This window comes from Oryctolagus cuniculus, chromosome 11 (assembly GCF_964237555.1).
Source record: "Oryctolagus cuniculus chromosome 11, mOryCun1.1, whole genome shotgun sequence".
Lineage (NCBI taxonomy): Eukaryota > Metazoa > Chordata > Mammalia > Lagomorpha > Leporidae > Oryctolagus > Oryctolagus cuniculus.
The window spans coordinates 43,094,919-43,107,354 of NC_091442.1; the positions used below are offsets into that span (position 1 = coordinate 43,094,919).

At 50.0% G+C, this 12,436-nt stretch overlaps 1 protein-coding gene across 4 annotated transcripts in view; it reads left to right on the forward strand.

Annotated features, from left to right (window-relative positions):
• The window catches only part of KAT14 (lysine acetyltransferase 14), a 35,031-nt gene extending 23,129 nt beyond the window's left edge, over positions 1 to 11,902 (forward strand). The window contains exons 7-11 of one of the 4 annotated variants that reach the window (XR_011380018.1): positions 1,835 to 1,971; positions 2,804 to 2,979; positions 3,214 to 3,260; positions 3,964 to 4,154; positions 7,960 to 8,940. Coding sequence is in view for 3 of the 4 variants with exons in the window: in XM_051845351.2 (XP_051701311.2) it covers positions 1,835 to 1,971; positions 2,804 to 2,979; positions 3,964 to 4,154; positions 10,987 to 11,166 (684 nt within the window). In the remaining variant the exon portion in view is untranslated. Of the gene's footprint in view, positions 1 to 1,834; positions 1,972 to 2,803; positions 2,980 to 3,213; positions 3,261 to 3,963; positions 4,155 to 7,959; positions 8,941 to 10,986; positions 11,182 to 11,745 lie in introns of those variants that run through there. The other 3 variants (XM_017341781.3, XM_051845351.2, XM_002710954.5) reach the window with 3 other exon arrangements.
• Positions 11,903 to 12,436: the final 534 nt, after the last annotated feature.

Consider the following 12,436-nt stretch of genomic DNA (forward strand, 5'->3'; position numbering starts at 1 on the left):
ACTGTTGCTTCAAATATTTGTTATTTCTTCCCACATTCTTTTTAAAACTTTTTATTAATATAAAGAGGACAGATGTCATGTATTTCATAGATGTCATTCTAAGAAGATAACCATACTTCCCTCCTTATTTCTTTCCCTCCCTCAGTCCCCTACCTTCCTTCTTTTTTTTTTTCCTTTAATTTTTGCAAAAACATAATTTCAGTCCATTCTATAAGCACAGGCTTCATGCATCTTCCTGTATTCCTGTAATGCTTGTTACACCTTTTGTAGTTAGTTGTCCAGTAGTTCTTGAGTAGTCTAGATTTATTTATTTTTATTTACTTGAAAGGCAGAGTTGCAGAGAGAGAGAGGGAGAGATCTTCTATCCCTTAGTTCATTCCCCAGATGCCTGCAATGGCCAGGGCTGTGCTGATCTGAAGCCAGGGGCTTCTTCCAAGTGGGTGCAGGGGCCCAAGGACTTGAGCTAACTTCTACTGCTTTCCCAGGCCATAGCAGAGAGCTGGATCGGAAGAGGAGCAGCCTGGACTAGAACCAGCCCCCATATGGGATGCTGGCACTGCAGGCAGCGGTTTTACCCGCTACAGCACAGTGCCGACCCCTCACCTTTATTTCAAATAAGGGTTGCTGGAAGGTTGAAGGAAGCAGTCTACAGAGCAGGCAAATTATAAAGGAAGGCAGCTTTCTTTCAACAAACTTATTTTCTAGACTAAGAGCAAACTGAATCTACAAAAACAACTTTAGTTTCTAAACTTCATCCAACCTTTGGCAAACCACTTTATAAGTATGCCTTTTAATCTTCCACCTGAGTCTTTGCTGTACAACCCTAATTGCCCGCGATCTGTTTCTACATGACCGAGGGCCCTGGAGCGGCACGTGTTAAGAACAGCTCACCTCCAGGCTTGCTCCGGGGGTGCAGGACAAAGTGCGTGAAGCCCACTGGTGCGTTAGTCCTCCCTCCCAGGGGACAGGGGCTGCTTCTCATTTGTACCTCTGTAGATGCTCGGCTGCTGGGAGCTGTTGTAGGGCTGATGCTGCACTTCATTCCTTGTTTCCCTGTGGAAAAGAGACATGGCACAGTTGCTCCCTATGGCTGCTTGGGTAATAGAGTGGCCATGTAATGTGTGGCCCATGTCTGAGTATGTGTTGCCTGCTTCAGTATTGAGTAAGTGGATTGAAGCATAGTACAGATGAAACGAAGCCTACAGAAGCTGCAGATCCAGTGTTGAGTCCTGTGTTTCACTGACTTGAGTGACTTAAAATGTGTAAAGAGAAAATTTTTAAAAATCTGGTTTCAGACTATTACAGCTTGGGTTAGTTTTTCTTATCTGGTTTTACACAAAGGTGCCTACAAAGGTTTGTACTGAAACTTGAGCTTTCCAAATAAGTCATGCAAAAAAAAGATTTACTTAAGCCAGCGTTGTGGCGAAACAGGTAAAACCACCACCTGTAATGCCAGCATCCCATATGGGCACTGATTCGAGTCCCAGCTGCTCCTCTTCTGATCCAGCTCCCTGCTAATGGCCTGGGAAAGCAGCAGAGGATGGCCCAAGTGCTTGGGCCCTCTGCACCCACGTGGGAGACCGGGAAGAAGCTCTTGGCTCCCGGCTTTGGCCTAGCCCTGTCTTGGCCACCGTGACTATTTGGGGAGTGAACCAGTGGATGGAAGAGCTCTCTCTGTCTCTCTCTAATTCTGACTTTCAAATAAATGAAAAAAATTTTTTTAAAGATCTAAAGACCTTGCAGACACATAAAAATATCAGTTACTAATTCTATACGGAAATTAACCAATCCTCTGAATGATGTTTTTAATACATCCAGTGTTTCTTTCTCGTAGACCTCCTTGCCCTCCAGGAAAGGATTCCGGCACCAGACCACCAAGTTTTTGTATCGTTTGGTCGGATCAGAAGATATGGCTGTGGACCAAAGTATTGTCAGCCCTTATACTTCCCGGATCTTGAAGCCTTATATCAGGTAAACAGAAAAGAAGTGTGATGTCCAGTGTGTCTCAGGGGATGACGTTTGTGGTTTGTGCCCCCTGTTCTCCAGTCAGAGTGAAAAAGCCCAGAAACCGAGCAGGATTGGCGAGCTCTGTGCTCCGTGTCAGGTCGCATCCTTTGCTCGTTTCAACTGTACTCTTTTGCATAAACCATGGTCCTTTGAAAGAAATGTAAACAGCAAAGCTGAGTTAACTGTTCAGTTTCTTTGTGCACATGATAATGACCGTTTCATCTTAAATGTTAGTTATATGCCTTTTAGAAACTGCAGTGACAATGTGAGAAAGATGCTCAGCTGAGCCCATACCCGGGCGGCGTGTTGTCCGGGCCGGGAAATGGCAGCTGAGCTGCTGGAGAGGCCCCTCGCAGTGCCGGGCACCATGACTGAGAGAACGCGCTGTCTTTCTTGTGCCACACTTCCCCTACAGCTCTGTAATCCCCCTGACCCTCCTTTGCCTCTGGTGCTCCCCACTGCCCAGCAAGGTCAGTGTTGCCACCCGAGGCCTTCCATAGCCCTGGAGGTGCATCCCCACGTGCAAGCTGTACTCCGAGTGAACCTGGGTACTGTTCGTTTCCTCGCGGAATGCATTAAGACCAGTACCTGGCAGTGTGCCTGGTGATTGTTAATAGAGTGAACGTTAGATTTCATACAGGACAGGTACAGCTGTAATCAACGAGCCACCAAATAAAGCAGTGCAAATTAGCGTGAGGTTTGAAGCAAATCAAAGAGTTTATGTAAGTTAAGTAACCAGGAATAATACCGAGTATTTTTATTGACTTGAGTTTGTTTATCTTCTGTGGTACTGCAGGCGTGATTACGAAACAAGACCACCCAAACTACAGCTCCTGTCACAGATCCGTTCCCACCTGCACAGGAGTGACCCTCACTGGACACCTGAGCCCGACGCACCTCTTGATTACTGCTACGTCCGGCCAAATCACATCCCAACCATCAACTCTATGTGTCAGGAGTTTTTCTGGCCTGGTATGTTCCCCCTCCTAAACCAGGCAGATCCGTTTCTGTACAGTACATCTCAGTCATTTTTAAATTAGTGTGTGCCACGTGACCCTAAGGCCTTGATGCATATAGTTTGTTTCTACTAACACAGAAATACTAAAACATAAATACTTCTTCTCCTAAGATCAAAAAGAAGACAGCAATTAAAGTAATAAACAGTGTTTTTGTTTGTTTCTCTTCCCTGTTTGTCTCTGCTTCCAGAATAAAAGATTCATCCTGTTTTGCTTCTACATATGTTTAGATACCAGGTAATGTCTATCAAAGCTACACAGACTGGTAGCCTGGGCGAGTCTGGACACTTTTGCTTTTGGCTTAAAGATTCCTTATGCTTTGTTTAAGTGTTCCTTCGAGAGTGTTAATACAGCCAAAGGGTATTTTTTAAAAGCCAGATACCCCAATCACAGCCTTTGAGAGTCAAAAGTAAACTCAGTAGGCTTTGTCATTTTATCAGTCCTAACAAAATGGCCTCTGAAGGCCAAAGCCAGTTACAGTGACACACACTAGCCGCTGAACGTACAGACGTGCTTTCTGGGTCTGCTTTGAAACCTGAAGGCAGTACCGGCAGGTTTTCCAGGTGGGAGATGAGGTCTCATCACACCACCTGTCCCATTGTCTGATAGTCGGGAAGAGGTGCATGTGGTGGGCGAGGCAGGACCTTTACCCCAGTCTGCCAGGTCGCCCTACGTGCGGCAGACACTGAGCCCCGAGACTGTGCTCTCCCCGCCCCCTCTCCCCGCCCCCTCTCTTCTTAACAAATGTACTTGGAAAGGACTGTGTTAATTCTGGTGCTTTCTAAAACGCATCTTTATTTTTATGATCTGACTGTGTGGTCTCTATGGTAATTTCTTTGCCTCCCATTCTGGGCTTGCTTAGCACGCAGGTGTAGCTGTCGGTATAGATTGAGCTCTGGAAGGCCCAGCCCTTGAGTCCCTGCTGCTTTCTCTTCTTTAGGCATTGACCTGTCTGAGTGCCTGCAGTATCCAGACTTCAGCGTAGTTGTCCTTTATAAGAAAGTCATCATTGCCTTCGGCTTCATGGTTCCTGATGTGAAATACAACGAAGCGTACATTTCATTTCTGTTTGTCCATCCCGAGTGGAGGAGAGCAGGGATCGCCACGTTCATGATCTATCATCTGATTCAGGTAAGGTGTCTGTTCGTCTCTGCCACCTTGCCTCCGGGCTCCCCTGAGAGACATGGAGGAGGAATGAGGCTGGCCCAGTGGAATGGGCTGCCTGGAAACTGATCATCACCCCTCGGGAGGTTGTTAAAGGACACAGACAAAAACCTGACTCCATAGTGAGATGACTACTGGGACTCAGGTTTAAAAGAACATGTGTTGTGAACAGAATGACAGAGTACAGAAGTGAGGCCCGAGCACGTGTGCTGTCCGTGGTGTGGTCGCTGCTGCTCCTAGAGTCAGCGCTGACACAGCTCTGAGAAATGGAAGGGGAACTATGATGTTTTAACATTTTTTATTTGCTTATTTATTTGAGAGGTAGAAAGATAGCAAATGCAGCAAGCTCCCTTGAGCTGGTTCACTCCCCAGATACCTGCACCAGCCAGGGTTAGACCAGAGCAGGGAGCCAGGAATTCCGTCCGGGTCTGCTGACTGCTTGACTCAGCTACTTGAGGTATCACCTGCCTCCTCCCAGGGCGAGCATGAATAGGAAGCTGGAATTGGGAGAGGACTAGAACCCAGGCACTGTGACATGGGGGCGTCCCAGCGGGCATCCAGCTGGTACCTTAACTGCCAGGCCAAATGCTTACCCCCGAACTAGGGTTTCTGTTTTTAAGTATCTCTGAACATTTTAGCTCAAGGGCATCAATAAGCAGTACATATTCTATACTGCTGATCATTTTCCATCTTAATACCACTGTATAAGCTGTTACAAACCCTAAGATTGATTCTAATATTGAATATTGAAGAAAAGACCATGTGTTTATGTACTAACATCAGAACACATGCAAAGATTGTTTTCTCCAGATTTTTTCTGATGACTTTTATTTCCAACACATGCTCCTTTCTCTGCCCCCACCAAATTGCTCTCCACCCTGCTGACCTTCTTCTGCCTTTTCTATTCTGCTGAGGGCCTGAGGGCAGGTGCAGGCACATTGAACGTGTGTGCATCCTTGGTGCCTAACTCACAGCCTGGTGCAGTCCGTCGGTGCTGGGTTTGTGGGGTGTGTGGAGGAGTCGCTCATTCTTTGTGTGTGGCTGCTGTGTGCCCCAGCCAGGCCATATGCCCCAGGTCCCAAACACAAGGTGCTTGCGTTAGAGGGCTGGATTGAGTTCTCAGCTCCCAGCTTCATATCATGGCCATTGTAGACATTTAGGGAGTGAACCAATGGGTAAGAGCTCGCTCTATTTCACTCCCTCCCTCCCTCCCTCTTTCCCTCCTTCCCTCTCTCTTTTTCTCTCCCTCTCTCTTTCCCTCCTTCCCTCCTTCCCTCTCTCTTTTTCTCTCCCTCTCTCTCTCTCTTTCTTTCTTCTTTCCTTCCTTCCTCCCTCCCTCCCTCCCTCCCTCTCAAATTAAAAAGCAATAATAATAGAGAAGTTCTTAATTCTTTAGAGTTAGTAGCTGGAGTTGGCTGTGGTTGGTCAGGTGTATTTGCAATCTGAAGAACACTAGCATTACCACGCAGAATTTGCTCTGTACACGCACATGCTCTTGTCACTGGTATAACAGTATGCTGTCTCCTCATTTATTTATTTTTTTATTTATTTGACAGGTAGAGTTAAAGACAGAGAAAGAGAGAGACAGAAAGATCTTCCTTCCGTTGATTCACTCCCCAAATGGCTACTATGACCGGCACTGCGCCAGTTGAAAGCCAGGAGCCAGGCGCTTCTTCCCGGTCTCCCATGTGGGTACAGGGGCCCAAGCACTTGAGCCATCCTGCACTGCCCTCCTGGGCCACAGCAGAGAGCTGGACTGGAAGAGGAGCAACTGGGACTAGAACCCGGTGCCCATATGGGATGCCAGTGCCGCAGGCGGAGGATTAACCAAGTGAGCCACGGCACCAGCCCCTGCTGTCTCCTCTTAAAGATGCCTTTGGACGCACAGTGTGTGAGTTCAGCAGAGAAGACAGCAGTCAGGTGGCCTGTGGCAGAGTACGTAAATAGACGCTTTCAGGGACCGTGAATTCCAAATCTCAAGGACTCAGCTTCACTGTTTCTCATTTCAAAGCAAGTTCTCTGTGGAAGTGTTTGGCCTGGTGGTCAGTGCATCAGTTAGGATGCGCGCGTCCTCCAGTGGAGTGCCTGAGTTCAGTTCCTGGCTCTGGCTCCTGATTCTAGTTTACTGCTGATGCAAACCTGGGAAACAACAGCGATGGCTCAGGTAAGTGGGTTCCTGCCACCCATGTGGGAGGCCTGCATTGAATTCTTGGCTCCTGGCTTCAGATGCCAGCCATAGGGGGCATTTGGGGATTGATCGCATGAGCAGGAGAGCGTGTGTTCTCTCTCTCTCTGCCTCCCAAAAATCATCTTAGTAAACAAGTTCTTTTTTTTTTTTTTTTTTAATATTTATTTGTTTATTTGAAAGTCTGAGTTACATAGAGAGAGAGAGAGAGATAAATCTTCCATCCTCTGGTTCACTCCCCAATTTGCTGCAATGGCCAGAGCTGCGCCGATCTGAAGCCAGGAGCCAGGAACTTCCTCTGGGACTTCCCATGCAGGTGCAGGACCCAAGGACTTGGGCCATCTTCTACTGCTTTCCCAGACCACAGCAGAGAGCTGGATCGGAAGTGGAGCAGCCAGGTATTGAACCGGTGCCCATATGGGATGCTGGCACTGTAGCTGGTGGCTTTACCTACTACGCCTTGGCCCCGAGTTCTTAATTTATGTACCTTGTTCTGTGTAACTGATAAAAGAATTTAAGAGTTGGGGGCTGGCACTGTGCCTCACTTGGTTAATCCTCCACCTGTGGCGCCGGCATCCCATATGGACGCCAGGTTCAAGTCCCGGTTGCTCCTCTTCCAGGCCAGCTCTCTGCTGTGGCCCAGGATGGCAGTGCAGGATGGCCCAAGTCCTTGGGCCCTGCACCCGCATGGGAGACCGGGAGGAAGCACCTGGCTCCTGGCTTCAGATCGGCGTAGCTCAGGCCGTAGAGGCCATTTGGGGGGGTGAACCAACAGAAGGAAGACCTTTCTCTCTGTGTCTCTCTCTCACTATCTAACTCTGTCAGATAAAAAATAAGTAAATTTATTTGTTTGAGAGGGAGAGAGAAACAGAGCGCTCATCTGCTGATTCACTCCCTTAATGGCTGCAGTGGCTGTGACTGAGCCAGGGCAAAGCCAGGAGCTGGAAAGGGCTCGGGTCTCCCACGTGGCAGGGACCCGACTAATGGAGCCATCACTGCTGCCTCTCAGGGTCTGCACGAGCAGAGCACTGGCGTTGGGAGCAGAGCCAGCATTTGAACCGAGGCGCTGTGATGTGGGATGCGGGTGTCTTAGCTAGCATCCCAACCCCTTGGCCAAATGCCCACCCTGGTCCTCAGATTTTATCACTAAATTATGTTTCATATCTGTGTGAAGAGTTTAGCATCTTTTCTAGCAGGCCTTGGGAGGGGATTTTTACACATTTGAGGAGGGTACATGATAACATCTCATTGAAAAAAGCAGAGCTTATCTTGTTCTCGGTTTCTTCATGGTTGTCATAGTGCTGGTATCGATATGTTTGACAGTTAAACGTGATTATAAACCAGTAGTGAAGTTGACAGTGAAATGTGACCCCAGGCTCCTCACCCATGCCGAGCTTCTCTGGTCTTGAGGACGTGTGGATCCGCGGCACAGTGCTGCTTGCTTTCCAGCCTGCGCAGCGTGGCGGTCGCCCCGGTCCCTGGTTTCTCTGGTGTCCGTAACTGACTGCCCACACCCAGACAGGCTTCTTCACCTCCCTGTCTTCCCTGAGGCCTTCTCATTTTCGTCCTTTCCCACTCTCTTGGCAGACCTGCATGGGCAAGGATGTAACCCTTCACGTCTCAGCAAGCAACCCTGCTATGCTGCTCTACCAGAAGTTTGGCTTTAAGACTGAAGAATATGTTTTAGATTTTTATGATAAATACTACCCTCTGGAGAGCACAGAGTGTAAACACGCGTTCTTCCTGAGGCTGCGGCGCTGACGGGAAGCCGGCTCACGCAGAGAGATGCGTGTGCAGCGAGAGGCCGCGTCTACGCAGACCAGGCTGCGATCGGGTGGGAGCCCTGTCACCTCTCCACTGGGGCCCGAGAGGCCAGGAGTGAGCAGCCCTGAGCCAGGGTCACTCTCCAGCCCTTCCAAGAGCAGCCCTGAGCCAACGCGTCGGACTCCTCCGTCAGCTAAAGCTGAGTGCTGCCTCCTGCCGCCGTCCTCCTCCCCCGGACAGCTTGCAGGCATGAGAGCCCCGGACTGAAGCTCCCGGCAGAGACCCTGTCTGCCTGACTTAAAGGACGAGGAAATGGGGGCACGGTTGAAAACTGACGCAGTGCCCAGGAAGCGCTGCGCCGTCCCGGGTGATGGCAGGCGATGCGGTGCTCACAGGAAGGGACCCACCCTGACCTCAAATCCAGGAGGGCGTCCCGGGCACTGCAGGCTGTTGTTGCTTGCTCACGTTGGGCGCAGTTGGGAAATACAGACTAAACGTTGCTATCTACACGTGACTTTACCTGTTCTACTTATTAGCATCTCCCTGCAGGGGCTTTGGCCTCCGCAGTTGGTTTGGGATGGGAGCGGTTGAGCTGCCTGTCACTTAGCTTGCCTTCCCTGGCCATTCTCAAACCCGGGACAGAGGCTGCCAGAGTCACCGTGGACGGAGCCTGTCTTGTCTGCAGGGTGTGTGCTGGGTGTTCGAGATGGACTATCAAGCCGTTTGTTTGTTTGTTTTTGATCAAGCAAGAACATTTTCTAAAATAATCAGATGTTCTTCAATAAAAACCTTTCTGTGTGACAACCAATGGCCTCCGTCTGGTCAGTCTGCTTTCAGACCCTGTTTGATTAAGAGCAGTGGTTCTGAACTTTTTGGGATCACTTTGAGAATCCAAGGAAAACGGCCCCCTCGACCCCCAAGTGAAGAACCTCTGTTCTGGGGCTGTGCGTGCAGCCAGCCTGGCTGCCTTGTCCGGGGGCCTGCCTGGAGCCCTGCTGTCGGGACTGTCGGGACAGCCGGGAGTTGTTCAGTCTCCTGGGGAAACAACTTGGACTCAGTTCCATTCATGTGAGGACTTTTTCTTCCTTCCTCCCCAAGAGTTTCTACCTTTTAAAGGTTGATGTTAACAAAAAGAAACCAACATGTGAGCACAGACTTCTGTGGCTGCTAAGGGGTGGCTTCAAGCCATTGTTTCCCATTCCTTAATTATGAGAGTAAAGCCCCCCTCCCCCCCATGCTCACCAGTAACCCAGATTTTGCCACTGGTGTTTCATTTATCCTCCTGTTTCTTTGCTAAAGCCTTTGCAAGTAAATCCCAGATATCAGGTCATTTCATCACTGCTTACTAAGGAGGTGTTTCTAACAAACGTGGGTATTACATAACCACAGTGCCTATTACTACTCCTCAACATGGGCACATTTTTGGGATTGCAGTCAGGCTTTCTGGGTTGTCTCAGAAACGCTTCCACAGCTGGTTCATTTGGGTCAGTGGTCAGGCAGGGCTCACCTGGGCAGTTGGTGAGTCTCCTGCCCCTGGGCATGACGGACACTGCGCCGGTTGCCCTGCAGAGCGTCCCACGGTGCAGGTTCTGTTGCATCCTGTGGTCCTTTGCAAGGCAGGGCTAACTGGGCAGGTGACCAGCAGACCTGTTCTGGCCTCTTCAGCAAGAGGAAGCTGACGGTCCCTGTTTGGGCATTAGGGCAGGTAACCATTGGTTTTGATCTGGCCTTCCTCCCCACCCCCACCCTCAGGCTAGCACTGTGGCGCAGCGGGTTAACGCCCTGGCCTGAAGCGCCAGCATCCAATATGGGTACTGGTTCTAGTCCCGGCTGCTCCTCTTCCAGTCCATCTCTCTGCTATGGCCTGGGAAAGCAGGAGAAGATGGCCCAAGTCCTTGGGCCCCTGCACCCATGTGGTACAGAAGAAGCGCCTGGCTCCTTGCTGCGGATTGGCACAGCTCTGGCAGTTGTGGCCATCTGGGGAGTGAACCAGCAGGTGGAAGACCTCTCTCTCTGTCTCTACCTCTCTCTAACTCTGTCTTTCAAATAAGTCTTAAAAAAAAAAAAAAGTGATTTCTCCACATGCAAGGAAGGTGGCCGGGGTGAGGAAAAATATTTGCAGATTTCCATGTCTCCGTGAATTTGTGGTTGTTTCAAGTAGGGGAGCTTATTTTTTTTTTTCCTTCCACAAAAGTGGGCATTAAATTCAAAAAGCCAAAGATCGGCACCCAGATCAGCTCCAGTGCTGGGTGATGAGCAGGAAGTTGGGGTAAGGAATTGTGGACCTCAGTACCGGCAACAGCCATGAGTTCATGAAACCCTCCATCAGGGCTCTCATACTTGGCTCTGAGAACTAGGTGTTCATGAAGGGGAAAAAAAGCCTAACTTCCTAAAAGATTCTCCTACTCCAGCCCCAGCTGGAGGTGGCTGGGTAACGCCTCCCTCACAGATTTGTAGTGATAGCCCCAACAAGGCCAAGAAAATGACAGATGGAGGCCCCCGGTTCAAAGCTTGACGGTCTGGAGGCAGCGCCTGCAGGCTTTCCCGCTCTGGCTGACCCTGGGAGAGGCTGAGGGAGTCTGCTTGGCTCGCCGCCAGCCCCCAGGGCTGCACAGAGGCAGGGCTCCATGGGCCTGGCTGAGGGAGCCGGAAATGAGCTGAGCACCAGGAGCTCAGTGGGCTGAGAGGCCTCTGTCACGCCTCCTGTTTCTCGTTTTCCAGACCTGTGTGTAGACTTTCTGTCTACACAGAATGTCTACACAGATGTTTCTCACGGCACCAGCCCCTTCTCTCTGCCTGGATAGGTAAAGACAATGCTTGTCTCTTAGACTCTTACAACATTGTGTGCAGGTTCCCCTGAACCCTGCGAAAGTAACCAAAGCCTGGGCAAAGCTTGGATTCTGTGAGCTGAAGGAGACTGGTGACCGCTCAGGTAAGAAGCTGGAAGGGGGCTCAATGAGTGTGCAGGCTGGTCCGGCTTTCCCCTGCAGCTTTGCTGCTGATAAGAGGTGTGGTCAAGAGGGACCCTAGTCAGTAGCAGCTTGCACTGCCTCACTGGTGGCTGGTTCTAGGAAGGAACATTCTAGAAGCACAAAGCCCTGGCAGCACATGCTTATCAAGTCTCTGCTTCCAACATGCTCACCAGTGTCCTACTGACCATGGCTGAGCTCAGTCTGCGTGCAGGCTGCACAGGTGCTGAATACCAGGTCTTCAGGTGGGCCGCCAAGTAGAAGTCACCAGCCAGGGCCACTATAGAAAACTCATCATTGGCTCTATCGCCCAAGATGGTGGTCCCGAAGTTGGAGGACACATTCTGAAACCACGCCCCTATACAATGCCTTTGCTGTAGGTGTCCTCAGGCCCTAGTCTGTCTCCCTGCCTCAGTGATGTTTCTTTGCCCTTCTCTGATGATCGCAAATTAACCTCTGAGTAAGGAGTCACTGACTGCATGGAGGGAGTGGGTCCCAGCTCACAGGACTCCTGAGTCCACTGATCTCCTGGATAGATAACATCTGGATGTTAGGCCGCTCTTCATGGTTTTGTTTTTGTTCTTGCTTTAACTGGAAACCCAGGCCCTGAGCAAACAAAGTAACAACCATCTGCCTCTAGCCCCCAGAGTGGCTGGAGGCCACTTCACCATCATCAAAATTCCTCAAAGAGCGGGATGACCTGCTCTATTGCTGACCCATCAAAGGAAGACCATGGGTGCAGTGGACCAGCCAGAGACCTGCACAGAGCGGATCGTGGACCCCTCAACCCCAACTTCAGTCTGTAAGGTTTCTCACCCTTAATCCCTTAAACTGCCAGTTCTTGCTCCGCTCTTTGCAGTCATAAACAGCTACTTCCCTCACGATCCTGGTGTCAGTGATTGGCTGGCTGTGCACTAGGGAGAGGCCCCAGGTGTGGGGTCCTAGAGCAATCCATGCTGGGAATTACAGTGAAGGCAACAGCTGGAGGAAATATGTCACCACACCCTCTAACACTCCTCCCAAGGCCAGCAACCCCAAATTGCTACTGTAGTAAAGCCACAGTCCAGAACCAGTGCCACCGGAAAATATCCAGCACGGCTGATACCTGCATCCCCATGATCACCTCTAACTTTCATAACGTCGTAGCATCATGATGCTACAGCTGCCGTGGCTGACACTCCCCACTCCCATCATGTACCTGATGCCATGACACTTCTAAGACTTCCCTGAAAGAACAGAAGATGGTCAGTCACCAAGTTACTGGAAATCCCTATCCTTTCTTGGAAAATCTTGCCCAAAGCCTTACCTGCCGTGCCTGTAGACTACATGAA